General features: G+C 52.4%; 2 protein-coding genes across 2 annotated transcripts; both read right to left on the bottom strand.

Annotated features, from left to right (window-relative positions):
• Positions 1-356: 356 nt before the first annotated feature.
• TGME49_224290 (DHHC zinc finger domain-containing protein) lies at positions 357-10,821 on the bottom strand. The gene is made up of 11 exons (XM_018780044.1): positions 9,107-10,821; positions 8,627-8,750; positions 7,764-7,874; positions 7,107-7,153; positions 6,815-6,865; positions 5,562-5,649; positions 4,486-4,594; positions 3,914-3,984; positions 3,377-3,519; positions 3,007-3,055; positions 357-2,177 (listed from the first exon to the last, which is right to left on the bottom strand). Exons 1-11 carry the CDS (start codon positions 9,270-9,272, stop codon positions 2,021-2,023), a joined length of 1,116 nt encoding a protein of 371 aa, XP_018635938.1. The 5' UTR covers positions 9,273-10,821; the 3' UTR covers positions 357-2,020.
• Positions 10,822-10,908: 87 nt separating this feature from the next.
• Positions 10,909-20,648, bottom strand: TGME49_224310 (DHHC zinc finger domain-containing protein). The gene is made up of 11 exons (XM_018780045.1): positions 19,398-20,648; positions 18,533-18,650; positions 17,559-17,669; positions 16,990-17,036; positions 15,959-16,009; positions 15,245-15,332; positions 14,665-14,773; positions 13,478-13,551; positions 12,785-12,927; positions 12,267-12,315; positions 10,909-11,804 (listed from the first exon to the last, which is right to left on the bottom strand). The coding sequence occupies exons 1-11, from the start codon at positions 19,564-19,566 to the stop codon at positions 11,588-11,590; spliced, it is 1,176 nt and encodes a 391-aa protein (XP_018635939.1). The 5' UTR covers positions 19,567-20,648; the 3' UTR covers positions 10,909-11,587.
• Positions 20,649-21,177: the final 529 nt, after the last annotated feature.

The raw sequence follows: 21,177 nt of genomic DNA, 5'->3' as shown, positions 1-21,177 counted from the left end.
CACTCAACTTGCAGAGCAGATGGAGCAGCCCAAGGGCAACGACGAGTCTCGCGACGAGCAGTTGCCTTCCTTTCTTCCGTGTCAGCGTTGCACTGTTATGTTCGTCACACGACGACTTCCAGTGCAGATGCGATTTCAGTATTTAAGCTGTTTTCTGCACTGCAGAAGTTGAAACTAAGTCTCTCGTCTACAGCGGCGCCTCGCTGTTTACCACTGAGTCTCAACTTAGACTCACAGATGAACTTCATAATTTTACTTCGTTTACGTTTTTGCCTGCGTCCCTGCTGAGCTTCAGAGAAGGAACGCTTCGTTTACATGCTGTACAGGTGTGCCGCTACATCTCCAGGAGAGTGCTACAAATTCGTTAACTGGACGCGGCGTAGGTTTGTTTTTCCTCGCGGCTTTTTCCGTCTGTAAACGCATGCAGCCGGAGGGGAGAGACGCAGGTCGCACAGAACATTCCTTTCGAACTTGATCTCCTGTTCGTTGCTTCGTTTTTTTCTTGAAGGCTTGTCAAACCACATTTTCACGAGAAACAGAAAAGGATGCTGCCGAGCGGCCTCGGCTCCGCGGACGGCTGCTCGGTGTGCCTTTTCAAAGACGAACAACACAAACTAAGTGACTGGAAACAAAGACATCCGCGGCGGAGAAAACGAAAGCCTCAACACCGCGGCTCTCAAGGTTGGACGGCCCGCCGCATGTGTTGCTGGATGTCGCATGAAATAAACAGTTCACAAGACGCTTGGAGTCCCGGCCTCCCCACTGCATTTGCTTTTCGCGTGCATGTCTCGCAAATGTCTGTTCTCTCTCTTCCACTTCTTGTGGAGAGCAGCAGCTCAGAAAAAAGCTCCGCAGACCCTGAGAACACCGTCCATGCCCTCCGGCTCCGCAGGCCTTGGGCTGAAGCTCCTTGAAATTTGAGAGTTCCAAAAAGAAACGCGGAGTGACCTGCGTGCGACTCTGCAAAAAAGGACTCGCGTAAAATAGACAAGAACGCAGACGGTGCGCAGCCAACGCGGAACGGGTGTCGCCGTCGACGGAGGCCTCTTACGCCCTGCGTTGTTTCAGCGGAGACATCATCAGGGCGCGACCGACGCATACCACCACAGATGCGCATCTGCTCGCTCCTGCGGCTTCTCCACGCCGTCTGAAGAGAAGCTGAAACTGTTGACAGGCGTCGACTCTGTTGGCGTCTCGACCGCTCGGCCCTCCCGCTCACAAAGTCGGCATAGTCCACACAACCGAAACCAAGTTCCTGAATCGTTGACGAAGCACTCGACTGACGCAACAGCCCAAGACATCCCCACAGAACCGCATCTGTACAAGAGAGAGCGAGACAAAGGCCTCCCGCGTCTGCACGAAAAGCCACACGGCCGCAGACTCTCACGCCTCCTGCTCTTCTCCCAAACAAGCAAGGTAGAAAACCTTGTTTTGCCAAGAGTGTACAGAACGTTCGAGGGAAGAGGGGGGCAGAGAGGCAGAGCCGCCGTTCCGTTCTCGGAGAGAGGCACAGGCATACGCGAAACTTGGCCGCAGGACACCCTGAACGCCAGGCAGCTGCTCCAGAACGCCCACGGTTCTTACAGGCTCCAGAGCCAGAGGAACGGAAGAAGGGATGTAAGAAGTCTCCCTTGGCACCAAGTGAGCGGTTACAGAAACAGGTAGAGACGAATGTTAGAGAGCTACGTTGACAAGAGAGACAGAGATTTGAAGCGCGCGATCCGCCCTGTTCGCCATCTCTGCATCCCGTTGAACGGGGAAGCCAGCAGAGATACAGGAGGAGAGGGCCTCTCCAGAGCCTCAGCTTACACCAGAGAAAAAGAAAACGAAGATCTCGCAATCTGCGTGTTGTCTTCTGTTGTGCGGCGTCTGTCTTCTCTCTCGAGACCAGCGGCGAGTAGGGACTACTCCGGCACCTCGCATGTTGTCGCGTTTTCAGGCTTTCAGGAGGACGCCAATACCCAATTCTTCATGAGAGACCAGCCATGAGCTGTCACGGTTTATGGTCTCTGCAGACGGTTCAGAGAGATCGGTGAGACGCGCCATGGTGTTTGCCGGCATGCGAGTGGCGTAGTCTCGGCGAGGGCGGAAGCAGAAAACTCGGACATCTGCAATACTCGACAAGGCCCCCGATTTTTTCTGAAACTGTTCTCGCCTTTCCCGCTGGCGTAACGTAGCTGCATGCAGACAGAAACTCCACATGAATACAGATCTGACAAGGAATCGCTCGAGGCTTTCAGACGTCCTAAAGGCCCTTGGAAAAAAACGACAGAAACGGTTAAACAAAGGAACAAAGTCAACGCCACACCAATCTCCCTGGCAACGCGCTCTGCGCGACACACTTCAATCCTTCAGCCTTGACACCCGGAGAGATGCGCAGATTTTTTCGATTTCTTCAAGATCGACGCCGATTAGACTCAGGACATGTACAGAGAAATCTAGAGATAGATGGACAGATAGAGAAAGATATGGATAGATAGGTATGAATACACAAAGACTGATAAAGATGGATCAACAAAGACATGGAGATACATATAAATACAGAAACTTGTACACATATGTACATATATATACATATATATATATATATATATGTATATATTATAAATGTGCATGCAGACATCCTTAGAGGGAAGGGGTGCATGCATGCCTGGCACGCATAGGATATGTCATCGACACTAGGACGCTGGAAGAGAACACGAGGGAGACGAAAACGAGGTGATTCGGAAGAACTTTGAAAAAGAGTTTGTTTGCATTGCGACAGAGGAGTACAACATCGCAACAAAACAAGCAGCAAGATAAAAACGCAACTTTGGACTTCGGTTTCCTTCAAATGGTTCACTACACAAAGACATATATAGAAATACATATACAACTATATATTTAACATATGTGAAGCTGTAGGTAGTTTATGAATGTCTATGTCGAGGAAACGATTTAGATTTGCCACACAGAGAAGCGCATGCACTGTGTGAGACGCAGGCGCGTGCGTTTTCAAAGACTCACCTCGGACCAACTCGGTGGCACAGAAATTGTCGGACGTTGAGGAGACAGCCTGCAAGAGAAGACAAACTTCCACCACAGGACTTTGGAGACTTCAAAGGGTGTTTCTGTTTCCCGGTGCGTGAGTGCAGAACTGCGACATGTGAAGGGACCCAGCCTCGCTGCAGTCCGTTATACGCTCGCGCGCAGGCTCTTCTCGTTCGCTCTGGTAGCCTCCTCGGCTGCTCTCGCCTGTGTGGAGCACACTTGGTCGCCGTTCCTTCCGCCTTCTTTCGAAATGAGAGTGGCTTCCGCTTGCTCCATGCTGTTCGCTGACTGTTCTTTCTTCTTTCTGGTCCACTGCCTCTCTTCGCGCTTTGCCCTGCAGGCTCACCGAGGGAGTACGGATTCTTCTTGGTAAAGAGTTGCAGGGCCTCCTCGTTCGTCGTCCTGTTGTTGACGATCAAATAGATGTTGAAAAACAAAAGGTGACAAACAGGAATGGAGCAACAGACGCCGTAGCAGAAAAGAAGTGCTCTGAAGAAAAACCGCACGGAGCCAGCCGAACGCGAGGATTTCGCGTACAAAAAAGACAGCAGGCGCGGCAACGCAAAAAGTCGAGCCCCGTGTGGCGTCGAAAGCGATGGCACGGAGGCGTAGAGAAGAGAAAGGTGGAGGGCAGCAAAGCAGGAGACGACGAGCATCGACAAGAGAGCTGGAGACCCGCATCCCGCATCGCTGAAAAGTCGAGAAGCAGAAGCGTCTGAAAGTCTCTATACGGCGCAGCGGGGACGACGATACCACAGAAACGCGCAGAAGCACTGACGCCGGACAAGGAGGAAGTACCACACTCAAGTGGATCCGAGGTGAAGCGGAAGCAAAGGAGAAACAGAGAAGAAACACCCCAAGCCTCGAGGAAATGGAAGCTCACAGATGAGGACAAGCTTTCACTGTCGTCCAGACAGACGCGAAACTGAAGGGTCCCCGACTATGAATTTGGGTCTGCAACGCAAAGGACATGCAACATGTTCCAGAAACGTCACTCGACATCCTAAAGCATTCGGCCGGTCTTTGAGTATAAGCCGCGCTCTCGCCGACGTCGCCTTCGACAAAACAGTGGAAATTGCCACTTCGTTCAAGTTCTGCAAAACATCGTTTTTTCCTCCCTCCACGATTCACATTCCGCTTGAGTCCTTCTTCTTTACAACCTATACACCATCATCACACGGGTTTCCAGACATATATACATATATATATATATATATGTATATGTGTATATGTGTATATGTATATATGTATATGTATATATGTATATGTATATATGTATATATATATATATATATGTAGAGGTATTCCTATTTGTTTGTGTCCAGATATATTGAAGCGTGTGCAAGTGTGGCTGTCTTGGCGTTTTAGGTCACTTCTCTGAGTGTCAGATCCTGCAGATCTTTCCTGTCGTCTTGTGTGTGCGTCTGGGTCTCGGTTGACGGCTCTGGTACCCACGTGGAAGGCAACGCCGATTCCGGCGACAGCGAAGAGACAGTAGAGGACACACAAAAGCAGGAAGAAGAAGAAAATCCGGTAGTTCCGTTCGCCGACGCAGTTTGAAACCCTGAGGGCAACACGCGACAAGAAGGCCTTTCTGCGAAGACGCGACAAGAAGGCCTTTCTGCGAAGACGCGACAAGAAGGCCTTTCTGCGAAGACGCGACAAGAAGGCCTTTCTGCGAAGACGCGACAAGAAGGCCTTTCTGCGAAGACGCTACACATCACACCCGCCACCTTCCTCCCCTTCCCCCCGCGACGGCGCTCCGCCCAGAAAGGCGACGGCGACCTTTCTCGTCTTCACATGTTCCTTTGTTCGGGGCTGCTGCTTTCTCCGGAGGACCACCGGACGGAGAAAAGTATCTCTGAAAACGCATCGCCGGTCAGCGGATGTCCTTCGCCCACACAGCTTGCAAACGAGGCCGCCACACATCAGGCAGACACACACCTGACAGGATGGCAACATACGCGAGCTGCGATGGGTGCTTCCGCAGGCAGCAAACAAAGCAGCTCTCCTCAGTGTTGTCATCTTTCGGAGAACTCGATCGAAGACGCAACGCGAAAACTCCAACTGTAGATCGAAAACTTAGCGCGCCAGCAAGTGTACGAGCAGGCAGCTCAGATCCGCGAGGACTCCCCTCCACCACATGTTAAAAACGGCGTGAGACCCAGCTCGCGTGCAGGCAAAGCACACAGGCGCCTCCTCAGAGATACCTGGGTCTCGAGTCCGCCGGCGCCAGTCACCAGGCGTACGCGACGAACCAGTTCTCTCTCTCAACAACCTCGGACTCCGTGGTATCCCTTCCCCCGCCCACATCCGCCCGCTACCGAGGACACCGCGCAGGAAGGGAGAGCGGAGACGACGCACATATCCTCTCTGTGTCTCATCAGGCTTCTCATCACAGCGCTCGTCGCGCGCAGCGCTTCTCGTCGCAGAACCGAGTGCAGAGGGCCAGTTCATCGTATCTCTCTTAGTTGTGTGCATGCGTTCGAGCGGATCAAGACGGCTCGGAGGCAGGACCCTCGCCAGCTTACCACGGGCAGTGGTGGTCGAAGCGCCTCACGCAGTTGTTGCAGACCGAGCAATGCTTCGACCGAGGCGGTCGATAAAAGTAGCATGTCGCTGCAAAGAGAAAACATACAGGGGGCGACACTCGACGCTCGGCCGTCCGTGGTATGAGCAGTCTCTGTCTTGACGCACTCCACTCACAGACCGAGGGCGCTCAGGCTTTTTTCTCGCTTCTCTGACATCAACGGAGACTGGAGACCTCGCTGAAGCCTTGTGAGTAGCCAGAAGCGTCAGGACGCGACAAGACGTTTCTCTCCAGCTGAGACGTTTCTCTCCAGCTGAGACGCGGACCCCCGCCCCCAGTCGCCGTCTCTCGCGAGGAGTTTCGTTGAAGAAAACGAAGTGGGCGCTCACAGCGCACACACGCCGTGAACAGACGACGTCTGGGAGTTTCGAAAGGAAAGAGATTGTGAATCACGAGCATATGCACTCTGTCCATCCGCGCATCGAAGTTGAAACTCGGGGAGTCGTGTCCAAGCCGACTATCCAAACGAAATATTTATTTTCCAAGAAGGTTCCGTTCGTCTCGCCGCGAGAAAGCTACCAGAGCAGTACCCGCGTTGTCCGACCGCAAGGCCCCGCGAGAGATACATCAAAAAAGCAAAACTTCTCTACGGAAGATAGTGAATCCTCGTTATAAAGGCTAATCAATCCTTGTATGTAGACTGGCGACTCCTTTTACAAAGGCTAATGAATCCTCGTGTGAAGTCCAATTATTCCTCGTTATAAAGGCTAATCAATCCTTGTATGTAGACTGGCGACTCCTTTTACAAAGGCTAATGAATCCTCGTGTGAAGTCCAATTATTCCTCGTTATAAAGGCTAATCAATCCTTTTATGTAGACTGGTGACTCCTTTTACAAAGGCTAATGAATGCTCGTGTGAAGTCCAATTATTCCTCGTTATAAAGGCTAATCAATCCTTGTATGTAGACTGGCGACTCCTTTTACAAAGGCTAATGAATCCTCGTGTGAAGTCCAATTATTCCTCGTTATAAAGGCTAATCAATCCTTGTATGTAGACTGGCGACTCCTTTTACAAAGGCTAATGAATCCTCGTGTGAAGTCCAATTATTCCTCGTTATAAAGGCTAATCAATCCTTGTATGTAGCCTGATGATTTGTTCATGAAAGCGGAACCTTGCGGACTGTGCATTGGCGGATAAAGGCGGATAAACGTCGCTGAAACTCTGAATCGGTTACGCCTGCACTGTGCACTTACTGCACCACTTTTGGGGGACACTGACGCCGTTGATTGTGATGTACTTGACACCTGAGAAGCAAAAGCAAGAGAGACAGCTTCCTGCATTTGAGTTCTCGCGGAACTCAGGTCGCCTTTCCGACGTTCCCGAAAGGCACGCACGGACGACACCAGATGCAGATGCGTTCGCGCTTCGCACAGCAGCTTGTGGCGTTTGGTGGAGAACCGCTGGTGAACAGGGAAAGTCACCTTCCTTCGATGTTTGTCCCCAACTTCCAGTCGAGGATTCCTTTCGCAAAAAGACAACGCTTACGGTCTGCTCCTCGAGGAAGTTCTGTGGGGCAAGGCTCGCGGGGAATGCTGTGAACAAAGCAGCGGAGAACCAAAGAACTTGCAATTCTTGCAGCGTCCAAATTCAGCGCATATACCTTGGACAAAGAAGGATCGAGGCATCTACACAGAGGTGCTCCCATTCAAACACAAGCATGTGCCTCTAGATCAGCAGAGACGATTTCGAGTCTGCCCGTGTGGGCGGCTACGTACAGATGAAAGAGTCGCAAGACGCTGTCAGGCGTTAAGCAAAGTGGAGACCCTCCCGCAAACAGCGGTGAACATTGACGAAGAGGCGCCTGCAAAAGCACGGTGTTCCATCGGCGTTTAGTATCGTGGAGTGGAGACACAGACAGCGGATTTCTTGCAGTGGAGAGAGGTCGCCACGGCTCGGCCCGCGAATCTGAATCGTGGACGACAGGTTTCACGGAAGTTTCTAGATTTGCAGACAGACGCGCGTTCAAAGTGTGTGTTTCCGAGGAACAAATGCAGCGCCACCTGGAAGGCACTGATGGCAGGTTCGGTAGACACAGGTTGCAAGTCGAGCAGTGTTCTCCAGTCGTCCCCATGCGACGTTACTACTCGTGATCAAAGGTGCTCGTTCGGCAAACGAGGACTCGTGACTTTCTCGGAGACGGACATTCCAGGATCGCCGAAGGCGACGGGGATCAGGGTGCTGAGCGTCCCTGTCAGCAGCAAACCGAACGTCCACCCAGCAGGAACTTGTTTTTCTTCAGGCAGGCGCGGGAGTCTGGAAACAGCGAAAGATTCAGATCAACGTCTCTCACGGTTTCTCTCAGACAAGGGGGAGGCGGCGCTGTGGAAAGACAAGGTTCCTCAAGGCTGCGGACTGCAGCACGACCGCGACGCAGAAGGTTGTGCGTTCGCTCGAACATAACTGTGGAGGAGTGTCAACGCAGACGCTCGACAGACCGCGAAGTCAACGGGATGTCACTTTTTTCACAACCAAGAGTCGTCACGAACGGGACTCGTTCGGTGGCACGACGATCTCATCTTCGCAGGCCTGCCTGCGGGACGAGAAACTCAGGACGCGTTTCGCGCTGACTCCAGGAGCGCTGCTTTGGAAACGTCGATGCTTTGCCTAGTGTGCACTGTCTGACATGTCTTTGTTTGCGTCGATAAAGGCATCAAACGATTCGGCGACAAAGGGCCAGTTACGTTTGCGAAAAGTCGCTCGGTCGACGGCTGTGCGGAGACATTCCTCTAATAAGGCAGACAAGATGGCTTGCTGCGGAACTGCGACGCAAGTGTCAAGACGAAACCTTTCAGGGAGAAGAAAGACCCACGCACTCGCGCACAAACTCAAATGTCAAGCGCTGTCACGGAGGACGCCAGATCGGAGGAATCTGGAGGAGGGAGAGGCGCGTACCGCGGCTCTGCAGAGAGAGAGCGAGAGAGAGCACTGTAGACCCCTTGCGCATGGCTGGCGGCACTACGTCGAGGAGCAGCGCGCCGTTGAGCCTGGGAGTGAGATCGGCTTACACGCAAGGATAGAAGAGAACTGCAGGAAGGACCAGCAGGATGAGCGTCACCATAAGAAGCCCCGGTTCCTCTTCGTCTTCTTCTTCGTCTTCGGCATCTTCAGGTTCCTCCTGCAACTCTTTGCCTGAGAGGGAAGACAAAAAGCAAGAAAGTTTCAGATATGCGAGAGGGGCGGGAAGCTCTTGTTGACACAACCTCATGGTGACATTGAGGCCGGTTGGGGGAGGAGCGAGAAGCTGGAGAAGCGGTGCCTTTCAGTGGTGCCCTCACTGAGTCCTCGGGCGTCTCCTCCCGCCTCTCCTCTTCTTTGGCATCTCCCCCTTGTGTTTCCATGGACGTAGAGAGGCACGTGAGGCTGGCAAGAAAGCCGTCTGGAGCAAAGAGGAAACATCAGAAGCCTGTATCAAAATAGGCTCGACGCAGAGCCCCCGCAGACTACTTGGATGTTTGTCGCTTTCTCAGTGAGAAACGGATTTTTACTCTGATGAACAGGACGAGGAGGCGCCGCATGCACGGACTCCGGACGAAAGAGCAAGCCTCTTTCCAGGTCTTCTTCGTCGTCTGTTGCCGAGAGATGATCTGCTTCGCTGTCTTCTGTGTCTTCAGTAGAGACCCCGTCGCCGTCCGCTCCGGAGAGATTGTACATCCTAGCGGTCGTTTTCAGCTGAGAAAAACACGCCTCCTCATCAGTTACAGAGAGGGAAGAGAAAGGAGACGCAGAGACATCGTTTCAGCCTGGGAAGTCCGAGGAACCCAGGTCGCTCCTAAAAGGAAGCGGCGACGAGACGAGGATGAGGCATCTGTTCCCTGCAGGAGACACTTGAGACGGTCGACAAGACCATTCAAAGAGACGAGGCAATGAAGCAACCCACGCGAAGGCAGTGTGCAGAGGGCAACTTCAGGGAAGGCGGCCTCCAGCAAACGAAAAAACAGGCGGACGGAATTGACGAGAGTAGGCGGACAGCGCCAAGAAGGGAGAGGAGAACGGTGCGAGAGACTTTTCGTCGATGTGGAGGCCAGCTGACAAAAGCCACGATAGGGAACCTCGAGTGTGAAGGAACCTCGAGTTGGAAGGCCGTGATGACGGTGTCGAGCTGACGGTACTCGCGAGAGAGAAACGCGTCGATTGCCCTGGAGATGCCGAGAAAAAGAAAACAAAGTGTGTGTCGGAGACTGGGAACAGAAAAAAGTGGAAAAGAAAAAGCTGGACAAGCCCCAGCGTCGGGGAGGGCCGACCAGGGGTCGAATGCAGCGTCTCGTTACCCCGACAGAGTGGGAGAGGGGAGAGCGAGAGAAAACGTGGGGTAGGGGAGGAAAAGGGAGACGAGAGAAAGATCACCATCGAACCAAGCTGGATCTGAGGCCCGCATCCGCGATTGGCCGTCTGCTACTCAGCAAGCGTTCTCGTAGCACACAGCTGTGTATATCTGCAGGCTAGCTCTACCTCCCGGGGATATAGGCCTCGCGGAGTTGGTAGCAAGGGTGTCTGTGGTGTGCGTAGTATAGAGAGGTCTCGGAGCGGGCGGAGAATCGTCTTTTTCTCCGCGAGAAAAAGCGAGTGCAAGGAACAACGAACAGAGCCGCTCTGTGTCAATACGTGTCAAAAAAGCCGGTAAAAAGCGTTTGCCGCACTTTCTCCAGGAACGACGGCAGCCAAACTCGGTCGATGTCTCTCTTTGCTGGAGGTAGCCCGCGTTGTACCCCCGGGGGTACGACTCCAGCTGGGCGTTCACAGAGAGGCCCTAGAGCGCCAAGAGACTCTTCAAAACGCGTCGGATCCACACGTTTCAGAGAAACATTTCAAAGAAAAAGACGCACTTGCGGCTTTTGCAACTTGTAGGTCTGGGGCGGCTAGAGACTGTGCGTCTCTCCGGTGCCAGCGGGCGTTCCACCGCTGACACGACCGCCGAGCCTGGTGACCTGCAGTTCCCAGAAATGGCGTTTCTTCGTGTGTGCGCGGTGCCACGCATCGAGTCCTGCGTTGCTTCCTCGGGGGTTTTGTGTGATTGGGTGCCTCTCTGTCCAGTGTGTTCCGTGGAATTGACATCGCGACTAGCAGTCGCCTCAAGGTGACGCACGAGACCTCTTCGGGGAAGTACAGACTACGCGCTGTCCGTGGCTTCCACCTCTCGAGGGCCTCTGCTTCCTCGCGAACGTCGCTCGTTGGTTCGTGCTCACAAACGAACTCAGGTGGTGAACTTGCTCGAGAAAAGCGAAAAAGGGAATGTCTGACTCGCCAGCTCTTTCTTCCCGGGCCGGTTGATGCACATCTGTGAGCCTTATACGCAGGTTGACTTTTAAGAAAAAAACGCAGTTTTGCGAGTTCGCAGAAAAAACTGGTGCTTCAACCTTCACACGCACACACACCTAGGGAAGCACAGATACTCCCCTTTCGACGAGAGAGATTGAGTAGCAAAAGGAGAGACTGCGGCCCGTGGAGAGCCTCTGCAGAGCCTCAGCCATCCGAGAGAGAGATCTGTGTCCACCGATCTAAGTCGAGATGTATCTCATGCAGGCCAGTCCACAAATGTCTGTCATGTTCCCGGTGTTTGTCTGTTGAGCTCAGTGCGTGCTTACGTGCCGTACCCTAGAATTCGCTGAGCATGGAATCCTGAAAACCCAAGAAGGCGTGATCGCTGCTTGAGAGACCGTTTTGCAGAAAAGCATGCACGCACTGCCTCCGCCTTTCCCAGAAGAACATCCCTTTCTGTTTTGGAAGACTGTTTCCTTTGCGGCCTTGGTGTGGCCTCATTGTGTGCCGGAAGCGACGTAATCTACAAACGTCTATGCAAGACCACGATATGCGAAAACAGCGAAGCTACGGACTGAAAACCAGCTCTTTCTACACGGTCTGGGGTGTCCAGTGCACTTCCTCCTGCTTCCCGGGCCCTGCCAGAGTCCCGCGAAACAAAGCTGAGGGGGATTTTGGCTTCGTGAAGGAGCTCTGAAACTCCATCTTTTCTAGACTTGCGCGGAAAAGGAAGACCGGACTTCTCGCGCCGACGCAGGTGTCTGGACACATGGCGGATCTGAGAGCGGCAAGACGCAGTGCCGTTCGAGTTGCTGCCTAGATGCTGTCGGGGACTCAAAGAGAGAAGCCTTGCTTCGTTCGGCGGGCGGTTCCGAGAAAAACGGAGCGTTTCCCAGAGACCTAGCAGGACGCGCGTCGCCGAGGAGACTGAAAAAAGTACCCGCAAACGCAGACAGGCGCATGTCTCTCCACGCGTTTCGAACGCCCGTACCTATCGAGGTTCTTCCACGTCGGCTGCGCTCTCCGCGCAATAGATGGAGAGGACCGCGGCCGCGCAGATTTGCAGCGAAAAGAAACTCCTCAGCTAAAACAGAACCGCAGTTCACACACCATCATCGCCTCATCGCTCACTCCGAACGGAGAATTTCAACGCGGCGCCGACACAACTCTATCTATTTCTATAGAGAGATGTCGACAGATATCGATACATTCGTCGATGCCAATGCACATGTGTGTCTGTCTGTGTTGCTGTCTGTGTTGCTGTGGTGTTGACTTTGAGTTATCTGTGGGGACTGAGTAATGTGACCTGCAGAGACATCCGATTCGAGTGCCCCTTTCGAAGGACGGAAAGGGGAATGGAGTCTGAGCGCAGTCGCTCTAACCACATACCTGGGTTCCACCCGATGCGAGAAGAAGTAGAAAATGTTGGTCAAACAGCCTAGAGGAAAGCGAGAAACGCATCACACGAGCAGTGGTCGTGAACAGCCCATTTCCAAGCTTCTGACTTAAACGTGTGAAACAGCGGTGGAAAGAGGTGAAACTCGCAGCTTCTGTCTTTCGAGTGTCCACACGGTACGGCGTGGAAACGAACATGCACACCGACGGACGTCCTCGGGTGGCGTCTGGGATCTCTTCACTCCCGCGCTCTTTTTCGTCGAATCCTGTTCTCCTGCTTCCTGTGCATGCTTCATCTCGACTGCGGTTTCTACGGCCGCACAGTCAGCTGTTCCCAAGTCTTTCTGCCTGCGTGGCGACTGTGTCCGCCTCCTCGGTTTCCTCTCTCCAGTGTCGCGTCCTCGCCTGTCAGGAGTTTACTCTCTCAGTCTGCCTCCGCCCCTCCCCCCCCCCCCGCTGCGCCCAGCTTGTCTTCTCTTCACCGCCGCTCGCTTTTTCTGTCGCCAGCCTACCTAGAGAGTACGGATTTCTTTCCGGGAACAACTGTAAAACGTCCTCGTTAGTCGTCAGGTTGTTGAGAATCAAGTAGAAGTTGAAACAACAGAGATTCGCGAGCGGGATGCAGCAGCAGACGCCGTAGACGAACAGACCTGCTCTGCAGAAGAGCCGGAGGGGAAAGGGTGCAAGTGAAAATCCAAAAGGCGGCGACGGAACATTGCTTCCCTCCGCTCTGCGGAAAGCGGCGCAGTCGTGGAGACAAGACCAGGAAAACCACGGGGCACAAGCACCGAGACAGCTGAGCATCAGCGCCTGAATGCGAATCACGTTGAAGTGAGAAAGCGGAAGCCGAAGAAAACGACGGAAAGTTCCCGGAACGACCGACCGCAGACCGGCACGACGGGTGTTCCATTCGCGTCACAGAAGCAGCAAAGACCGACGCGCGAAAACGTGAGAGACGCGAGGCGCTAAAGTCGCAGACAGGAGGAGAGAAACGAGTGAGGACCGAGCGCATCGGACGCAGAAACAGAACGTCATTTGTCAACGAAGAAGATCAAGAGAGACAGCAAAGAAAAGGCGAACATTTAGCTACTGCGGGATAGAGACTAGAACAGAAGAATAAAGCGAAAGCGTACTTATTTGCTTGTATCCAAAGGAAGATCAAGAGCGAAAAGGACAGTGAGAGGGAGAAAGGATTCGCGTCTTACAGTCGAGGACAATCGCGGGCCGTCTGCCACAGCGACTCGAGGCTGATCTTCAGATCCTTGCTGTGGATCTCTGCCTGTTTGCGGGAGAAAAGAACTCCAGAGATTCGAGAAAGATAAGACAAGAAAAAGAGCAGAAGCACGCGTACGTACCCACAGGCGGCATGGATCAACAGTGTGCAAGACGCGTCGCATTTGGAGACAACTGGAACGGAATAAAGAAAATGAGAATCGTCTTGACGAAACCTCAGCACCGAGAGGGTCTCCGCTGCTGCGCGGTCCAGGGGCGACCCTCAGAATCAAGGAAATGTAGAAAGTCAACACAGAAACATGGACAGCTGCGCAAGTGCTGGCTTTTCAAATGCACACTGGATACGCTGTACGCGAGCATATTGCACAAAAGCGAAACAAGAAAGCAGACGGAGAGGCGGTGAATTCGTTGTTGAAGCATCGGCTCCCCTGTATGTCGGCTGCCGTGTCGAAAAGATAACAGATACAAGAGAAAGCTGGAGAGGGAAACGCGTTGCCCCTACGGATCTATATATCTATTCACCGATCTCATGAATCTGCGGCAGAGCGACTTTGACGTTCATTTCCGACAAGGACCTACCAACGCCGGTGCCCCGCATGGGACATGCGAGCAGATAAAATCATGCATGCAGAGGCGCATATAAATACACAGACGTACGAGTTTGTGTGTGGGTTTATGTGTGTCCATCTGCAAAGATATCCAGATGTCGATCGCCAGAGACAGCGACAGAGAGAAACACAACACAAGTCGCGGAAGGACATGGACACCGACAGCCGTCGCGATATCCGCTCAGTAGAAATATGATACACAGACATAGACAGAAAGTGCAACAGAGACGGATGAAGAGGTAGACAGATACGGATAGAGACATAGATACACGGATCGGTGCATGATATCCGCTCAGTAGAAATATGATACACAGACATAGACAGAAAGTGCAACAGAGACGGATGAAGAGGTAGACAGATACGGATAGAGACATAGATACACGGATCGGTGCATGCAGTCCAGGACATGTAGACAGCCATCATGGACACAGATATCGACAGACAGAGACGCGAATATGAGACAGTTGCAGATGAGCCTAGACAGAGGCAGGTAGACCCAGATAAAGATGAATGGAGAAAGACCTATACGTGAGATGTCGCGAAGAGCCTACAATGATTGCGGCGCCAGCCCCGACGACGACAGCGAGAGCGTAGAGCGCCGCAAAGAAGACGAAAAAGAAGAATACTCGATAGTTGCGCTGCCCAATGCAGTTGGAGACCCTGAAACAGAGCGACAGTCACTCAGGAGACACGCGGTCTTCGCAGCCTCTTAGGAGGATACTCTCAACGGAACAGAGAGGGAGAGAGGAAACGAGGAACATGCCAAAGTCGACCAAGAACAAGGCAAAAAGAGGAAAAGCAAGAAAGGAAGAGAACAAGGCCCCCGACGCTCAAACCTGACGAAATGCGAGAGGGAAACGTTCTGCAAAGGTGGTATTCTCAGGGGAACCATTGGCTTCTCTACGAAGCAGTTGCGGAGAATGCGAATGTACCAGGTGTCTCTCTGGGGATGAGGAAATCCACCTCCAAGCCGAAATTCATTCGACTGAATTTTCTTCTTAAAACTCTCTAGTGGTGAATCTGGCGGCCGACTCCCACTGTGCGTCTTCCGAGACTGGAAAGCGATTTGCCTTCCTGATTGTCACCCGCTTTTCTCTTGAGCGTCAACGAAGAAAGTCAGTCGAAACCTACCAAGGACAATGATGGTCGAAACGCTGGACGCAGTTATCGCAAGTGGAACAGTGTTTGGTTCTCGGCGGCCTGAACAGACAGCAGGTAGCTGTTGAAGGGGAGGACACAGAAAGTACGCCTCTTCGTGAATTGTCATCTTTCAAAGCCGCGTTTCTTGGTCTCTTTGTGTTGTACGCAAGCATGTGCTCGAAGGAGTTACAACGAGGAGGGAAGGGCCGTTTCATTCGCGGTGTCAATACAGCGTCTCTAGGAATTCAAGGAACTTTCAACCGTTGATCAACCGTTGATTTCTTGTGTTGACAAACACTTGCCGCGTTTTAGGGTAGACGATTTGCACAGTCTGTCCCTTCTCTCTCTTGCGGTGGCCCTCCGTTATGTCCAAAGAACTAAAAAGCCCATCGAGACCCCCGCTCACAGTGCCTCGCAAGGGAGAAGAAGAGAATGCACTACATGCACGGCGCACGATGAAGCGCGACGCAAAAAAGACGCGCGGTCAGGCGGGCAGAAACTTTTAAAACAGCCAGGAGCTGCCTGCGGATCTTCCAACAACGTTCCGCATTCATTTGTTTCCTCTTCAAGGTGACAGCGCGAGCATGTCCACCACGGACGGACCCGAATCGGCTGTATGTACACCGATAGGCTATCGCTTCTACTTGAGATGGACAGAACCGCACAGAGGCGTTCCTTGGTTTCACTTCGTATTCGTTGGCTCACTGCACCATTTCTGCGGAACGCTGACGCCGTTGATGACCACAAACTTCACCCCTACGCAGACACAAACACAGACCCAACCAGACACTCTTTAAAAAACGCGGAGCCTTTTAACAAGAAAGAAAGATCAGAAAAAAAGATAGCAAAGCTACACTCGGAGCCGTGTATGTGAAGAACGTTGCGGACGCACCTGAGACTTCAACGCAGTGAGAAATGAATGGAGGAAAAGACACAGAAACGTAATAGCAGCGTTCCAAACTCGCTTAGGCCGCTCGAATGCACCCGACGGCTCAAGGCGCTTGCACAGATCGACAATGAGTTGAAACTTCCTTCATCAATCGAGTGCATGTACTGGCCTCGTTACTCTCAAACTCAGAGAGTACACATATGGATACATAAATATACGTATGTATTAACACACATAAATCTGTATCTACCTATATATATATATATATGTACATGTGTGTGTAAGTATATAAATAGACCTGCGTGCATATACAAATGTGTATATCGTTGGGCAAGCGACTGAGGAGGCCTATGGACAAGCCAGGAGACTCTCTTCTCTGCAACCTAGCTCTGGGCGTGGACAAGTGAATACATACGTATTTATTTGTTCCGTTCTTTATTAGTGAAAGCACGAGGATCAGAAAGACTATAGCCTATTCAGGCAAAGCAAGTCGACCATCCCATGAAGACCTCACCCCCCCGGCAAGCAACTGCACAGACAGATCTGAGAAGACGCTCAAGGAGTTGAACTCAAAGGGGACGCATGCAGGCAAGTCCACACTGATTTGGAAAGGCGGCAGAAGCGAACTCTTCAGAACGCCGACTATATCACCGCGAGTATTCAGCGACACCGAGCGTTATCGCTCACGAGGCCTGTGCCTCCGAAAAGAGTTGCTCTGCAGCAAGAAGCTTGGAGATCCACGGAAAACGGCGCAAAGCACACAGCAGACTTCGAACAGATCGCCGGTGCGGCGCTCGGTCTGCGGACACCGTGCAGAGAGAAACGAGTTTCAAGCAGGACTGCCTACTCGAGGGTCCCGACGGAAGTTCTTCAGGGCGCGGCTGTCGAGGAATGCTGGAGGCAGAGAACCAGAAAACGCCGAAGAAGGGCAGAAGTCCAGGATAGGGGGAATGTGGCGAGAGAAGCACATATACACTGACGACGCTGTCTGTATATCGATGAAGAGAAATAGATGTATACATAGAAATGCATATATACGTCTGGAGCTTCTCTTAGCGTCTTCACCATACACCTCTGTACTTGTGCACAGAATAGGGATAGACAGACAGATACAGAGAGATAGAGATATAGATAGATAGATAGATAGATAGATAGATAGATACATACATACATACATACATAGATATAGATATAGATATAGATAGATATAGATAGATGGACAAAAATATAGAGATATAGATATAGTTAGACATAGATAGATGAATATAGATATAGGTATGGATGGATATACATATAGGTACAGACAGATAGGCAGAGATGTTTGTGCGTCGACCCGTCAGTGGATGCTTGTCTGCGTGACTGGATAGCGTCTGTCAAGACAATTTTTCCTTTTCGACACTTTGGGGAAAGACGCACATTCCAGGATCGCTGAACGCAGTGGTGAAGAGAGTTCCAAATACAGCGGCGAGAAGGAGGGCAAAGCCAGCGGCTGCCTTCACTTGTATCCCCTCGGAGAGTCGCGGCAATCTGGAAACAACAGGTCAATTCAAACGGCCAATCGGATGCAAAGGCTGCCGAGTCATTGGATGCAGCGACAGCACGCGGGCTCCGCGACGGCCGCAGGCAAGCGCGACAATCCCGTCGTCCCCACGACCCAGAGCGGCCCTGTTGAAGCGTGAGAACTCCGTGGACCAAGTCAAGCCCGGATGACCCGAATATAAGCCGAGCAAGGCGAAGTCAAGGAGTCGCTCGGCTGGCGCCGCTCAAGTTGACGGGCCAGGTAACGAAGCCTCTCTCTCAGGGGTCGGCGGAGTTCATCACAGTGTCGCGTCGCGCCACTAGGAAGATGAAACGCGGCTTCGTGAGTTGACTTTTGAGAGGAGGAATTGCAGACGAAGCGTGGAGAACGAGGCCGTCGGACCTATCCAGCACTGTCTCCATGTCCTGAGGTTTTCTTGACGTCTCCTCTTCTTGTGCTGAGTCACGGCACCGGCGAAGCGGGTACCGCCGCCACTCTTTGAAACAGAGCCCCCAGTCCTGACACCACTCTGGCTTCTCTGACTTCTTTCGCATCTGTGAACTTTGGTTTTCTTTTTTGGAAACGAGGCTCCACAGTTCGCAAGAGACGAATGGAGAGAGAACAGAGAGCGGACAGAGTGGGGTCACGGAACGGGATTTCGAGGACATCAGCCTCTGTGGAAAGTCGAAGTCTCTCTTTCCCGAGCACGAGGGCGACCTCGTTTGTCCGACGTCGGTCGAGTTCTGTGGGCGCAATCCAGAGTCTCTGCAGTGACGCTACACACCCTGGAAGCGATCGCGACTGGGCACTGAAGCGTCAAGAGCAGAAGGACGTTCGCGGAAGCGAGAAACGCCGAACAGAACGCACTTACACGTCGTGACACAATAGAATGGCGGGGGCGGAGAGAAGGAAAACAGCGAAGAGGAGAACTCCAGGTTCTGGTCCCGCGAGACAGCGATTCCCGCAGCAAAGGCGCGGCGTCTTGACAGCTGAGGCAGACAGACATCGAGAGGAAAGGTGAAGGCGAGAGAGGAAAGAAAAACTCTCAGCCATGTGAACGGGAAGGCATCCTCTTCGCAGAGCCAAGCGCACACACAGACACACACAGAAACGAACTCTGCGTCTTCTGAAACTCTCGGACGAGAAACCCAGAAGCCTCTCTCCCCCTTGTGCGTCTCGTCAGGCGTACAGACACTCGGCCGGCTGCCTCGTCCGCAACCAGCCGGTCCAGGTCCTTCAAGAGATGACGAGATGCCCTTTTTGGCTAGGCCTTCAGTAGACAGTTTCTGAAACAACAAGGGTGTTGCCGCTGAAGGCTTTTGAAGAGAACGCAGAAAACCAGTCAGGAGACGACGAGAGCGAGAGCAGATGAAACTGTCCTCTCGAGTTTTGCATCGACAACTCATCGAACCCACGTGGACATGAAAAAGAATTAAAACGCACTCCCTCGCTGGGATTCGTGCAGGTTCACAGTTTTGGATCTACGATGGGGCATGCGCGAGACAAGCGAAATCAATAAAATGGCCAGTTGACGTTTTCCAGGAAGTCGATTCACGACACGAAGCTCGAGCGACGATTTGGATCTTCAAGTACACAGTCTCTGCAGCTTGGTCTCTCGCTGGAGTCTGGAATCTGCTGCTCAGGTTCAGAGTGAGGGCATGCATGCTTTCGGAACTTCCTTTGGAGGAGAAGTCCGAGAACTGGAGACTGTTTTTCTCGGTTTCGAGAACACCCACCGGGGAGGAGCAGGGGCGGCGACGGATGGACAGCAGAAGAGCAGAGAGGCCGAGCATCGAGGTCCACCTCTCTCGGCGGTCTCTCGCCTTCAGTTTCTCTCTCCTCGAGACTCTGGTGATACGTTCCGCCATCCCATGAGCTCATAGCCGCGTAAGCATTCCCGTCCATTCTCTGAGATTTTTGACGGCAGAGACGGGGACCAGACTCTTCTCAACTTCTCCGGCAGCTTGAGAGACGTGCGTTTCTCTGTGGTTTTCAGACCAAGCGCTCCGACTCAGTGATTCCTGCCCTGAGGACGAGAGGAACGTTTTCCTGAAGTACTCGCGTCGTCAGGACTGCGTGGTCTCTTCCCTCGGCCTGTCTGGTCTCCGAGCAGGGAGGTTATCTGAGTTCTCTACAGACGGGAGCTCTGCGGCTGTTGGTGGATGCGTTCTCCTTCCTGTGTATTCGACTTCACGAGGGTGTGGAAAACAGCTGGAGGTCTCGCCCTGTCCTGTAACCAAGCGGCCGCAGAGTCCAGTCGCCGGAAGCCGGGGGACCGTCGAAGGTGAGGAAGGAGAAGAGACGGGAGGCGCAGAGGAAGACGCGGAGTTTGGAAGAAAACATTGGAATCAGGTGGAAGAAGATCTCGGGGGAACCAACTTGGTGACGCGAAGATGCATTTAAAAACTGAAGGAGACCAACGGTTTCCTGCGGAACGTGGAAATTCGACACAGAAGAGAGGAAGCACATGGGTGGACCCCAAGCAGAGAGGATTAAGGGAAGCATGCAGAACAGGAAGAACGAAATGCACAGAATGCGGCTTCCCTGCAAAAGCGAATGAAGAGAGAGAGACGGAAAAACCAGGGAACTAGAAAGAGCAAAAGGGGAAGTGGAGGAAAGGCGAAACGAGCAGAAAAGGAGAAGGAAGGAGAAGAAAGGGGAAGCGGGAGAAAGGCGAAACGAGCAGAAAAGAAGAAGAGACGAATGTGAATGAAGAAAAGAGAACAAGAATGTAGGAGGAAGAGCCGATAGAGGAGACAGTGAGGACCGGAATTGCACAAAGTACGTGGAAGAAAGGACTTATCAGCGGGAAGTCGGATGCGATCGATTCCGACCCACACAGACAACCGTCGCGAAGTAAAGAGAGAGAGAACGTGATCTCGTGGTTACAGACAGAAGAAACGAACCGACACCCAGAGTAAATTTCGCAAAGAAACACGAGGAAACGGAACTGGCTGTCTCGGCAGAGGGCGCGCCGTCGAAAAAGTCTGGCTGCCTTTTTAGAGAATTTTTTTCCAGTCTTGAATGTCAGCTGAAGGAAGCAACTGAAAAAAATTCAGTCAAAACTGGGAAGGTTTCATGTGTAGAAAAGTGCTCGAAAAAAAGAAACTCCCTCGCCTGTCGCACGCTGTAGGTAGCCGCGTCTCGCTGTCTCCTGTTGAGCAGAAGAGCTGTAGCTGTCTAGCCTCTTGACTGTTTGGACGTCTTTCTACTGACTCTTGAAACATCAAAGTTTGTTCTAAGTCCCCTTCTCGAGACGCTTCAAATGAGACCATTCGTCTCGCGCGCTGACGTCCTCTTCTCGACGGTGTCGAACCTGGATCGCGCGGCTGTGCTGTCTCTGTCTTGACCTCCTGCATAGATAGAGTTAATAGAGCTGCAGATCCTTCGCGAAATGAATTTGGAATATGTATATCTGGATTCCAGAGAATCCGATTAGAGACGTCGATGTAAATCATCGATACGAATGTGTTCAGAGAACTCTGCCAGGGGAAAAAACCAAAAATTCTGGAAACG

This window comes from Toxoplasma gondii, chromosome X (genome assembly GCF_000006565.2).
Source record: "Toxoplasma gondii ME49 chromosome X, whole genome shotgun sequence".
In the NCBI taxonomy this organism is placed as follows: domain Eukaryota; phylum Apicomplexa; class Conoidasida; order Eucoccidiorida; family Sarcocystidae; genus Toxoplasma; species Toxoplasma gondii.
This window is presented reverse-complemented; position numbering and strand designations above follow the sequence as displayed.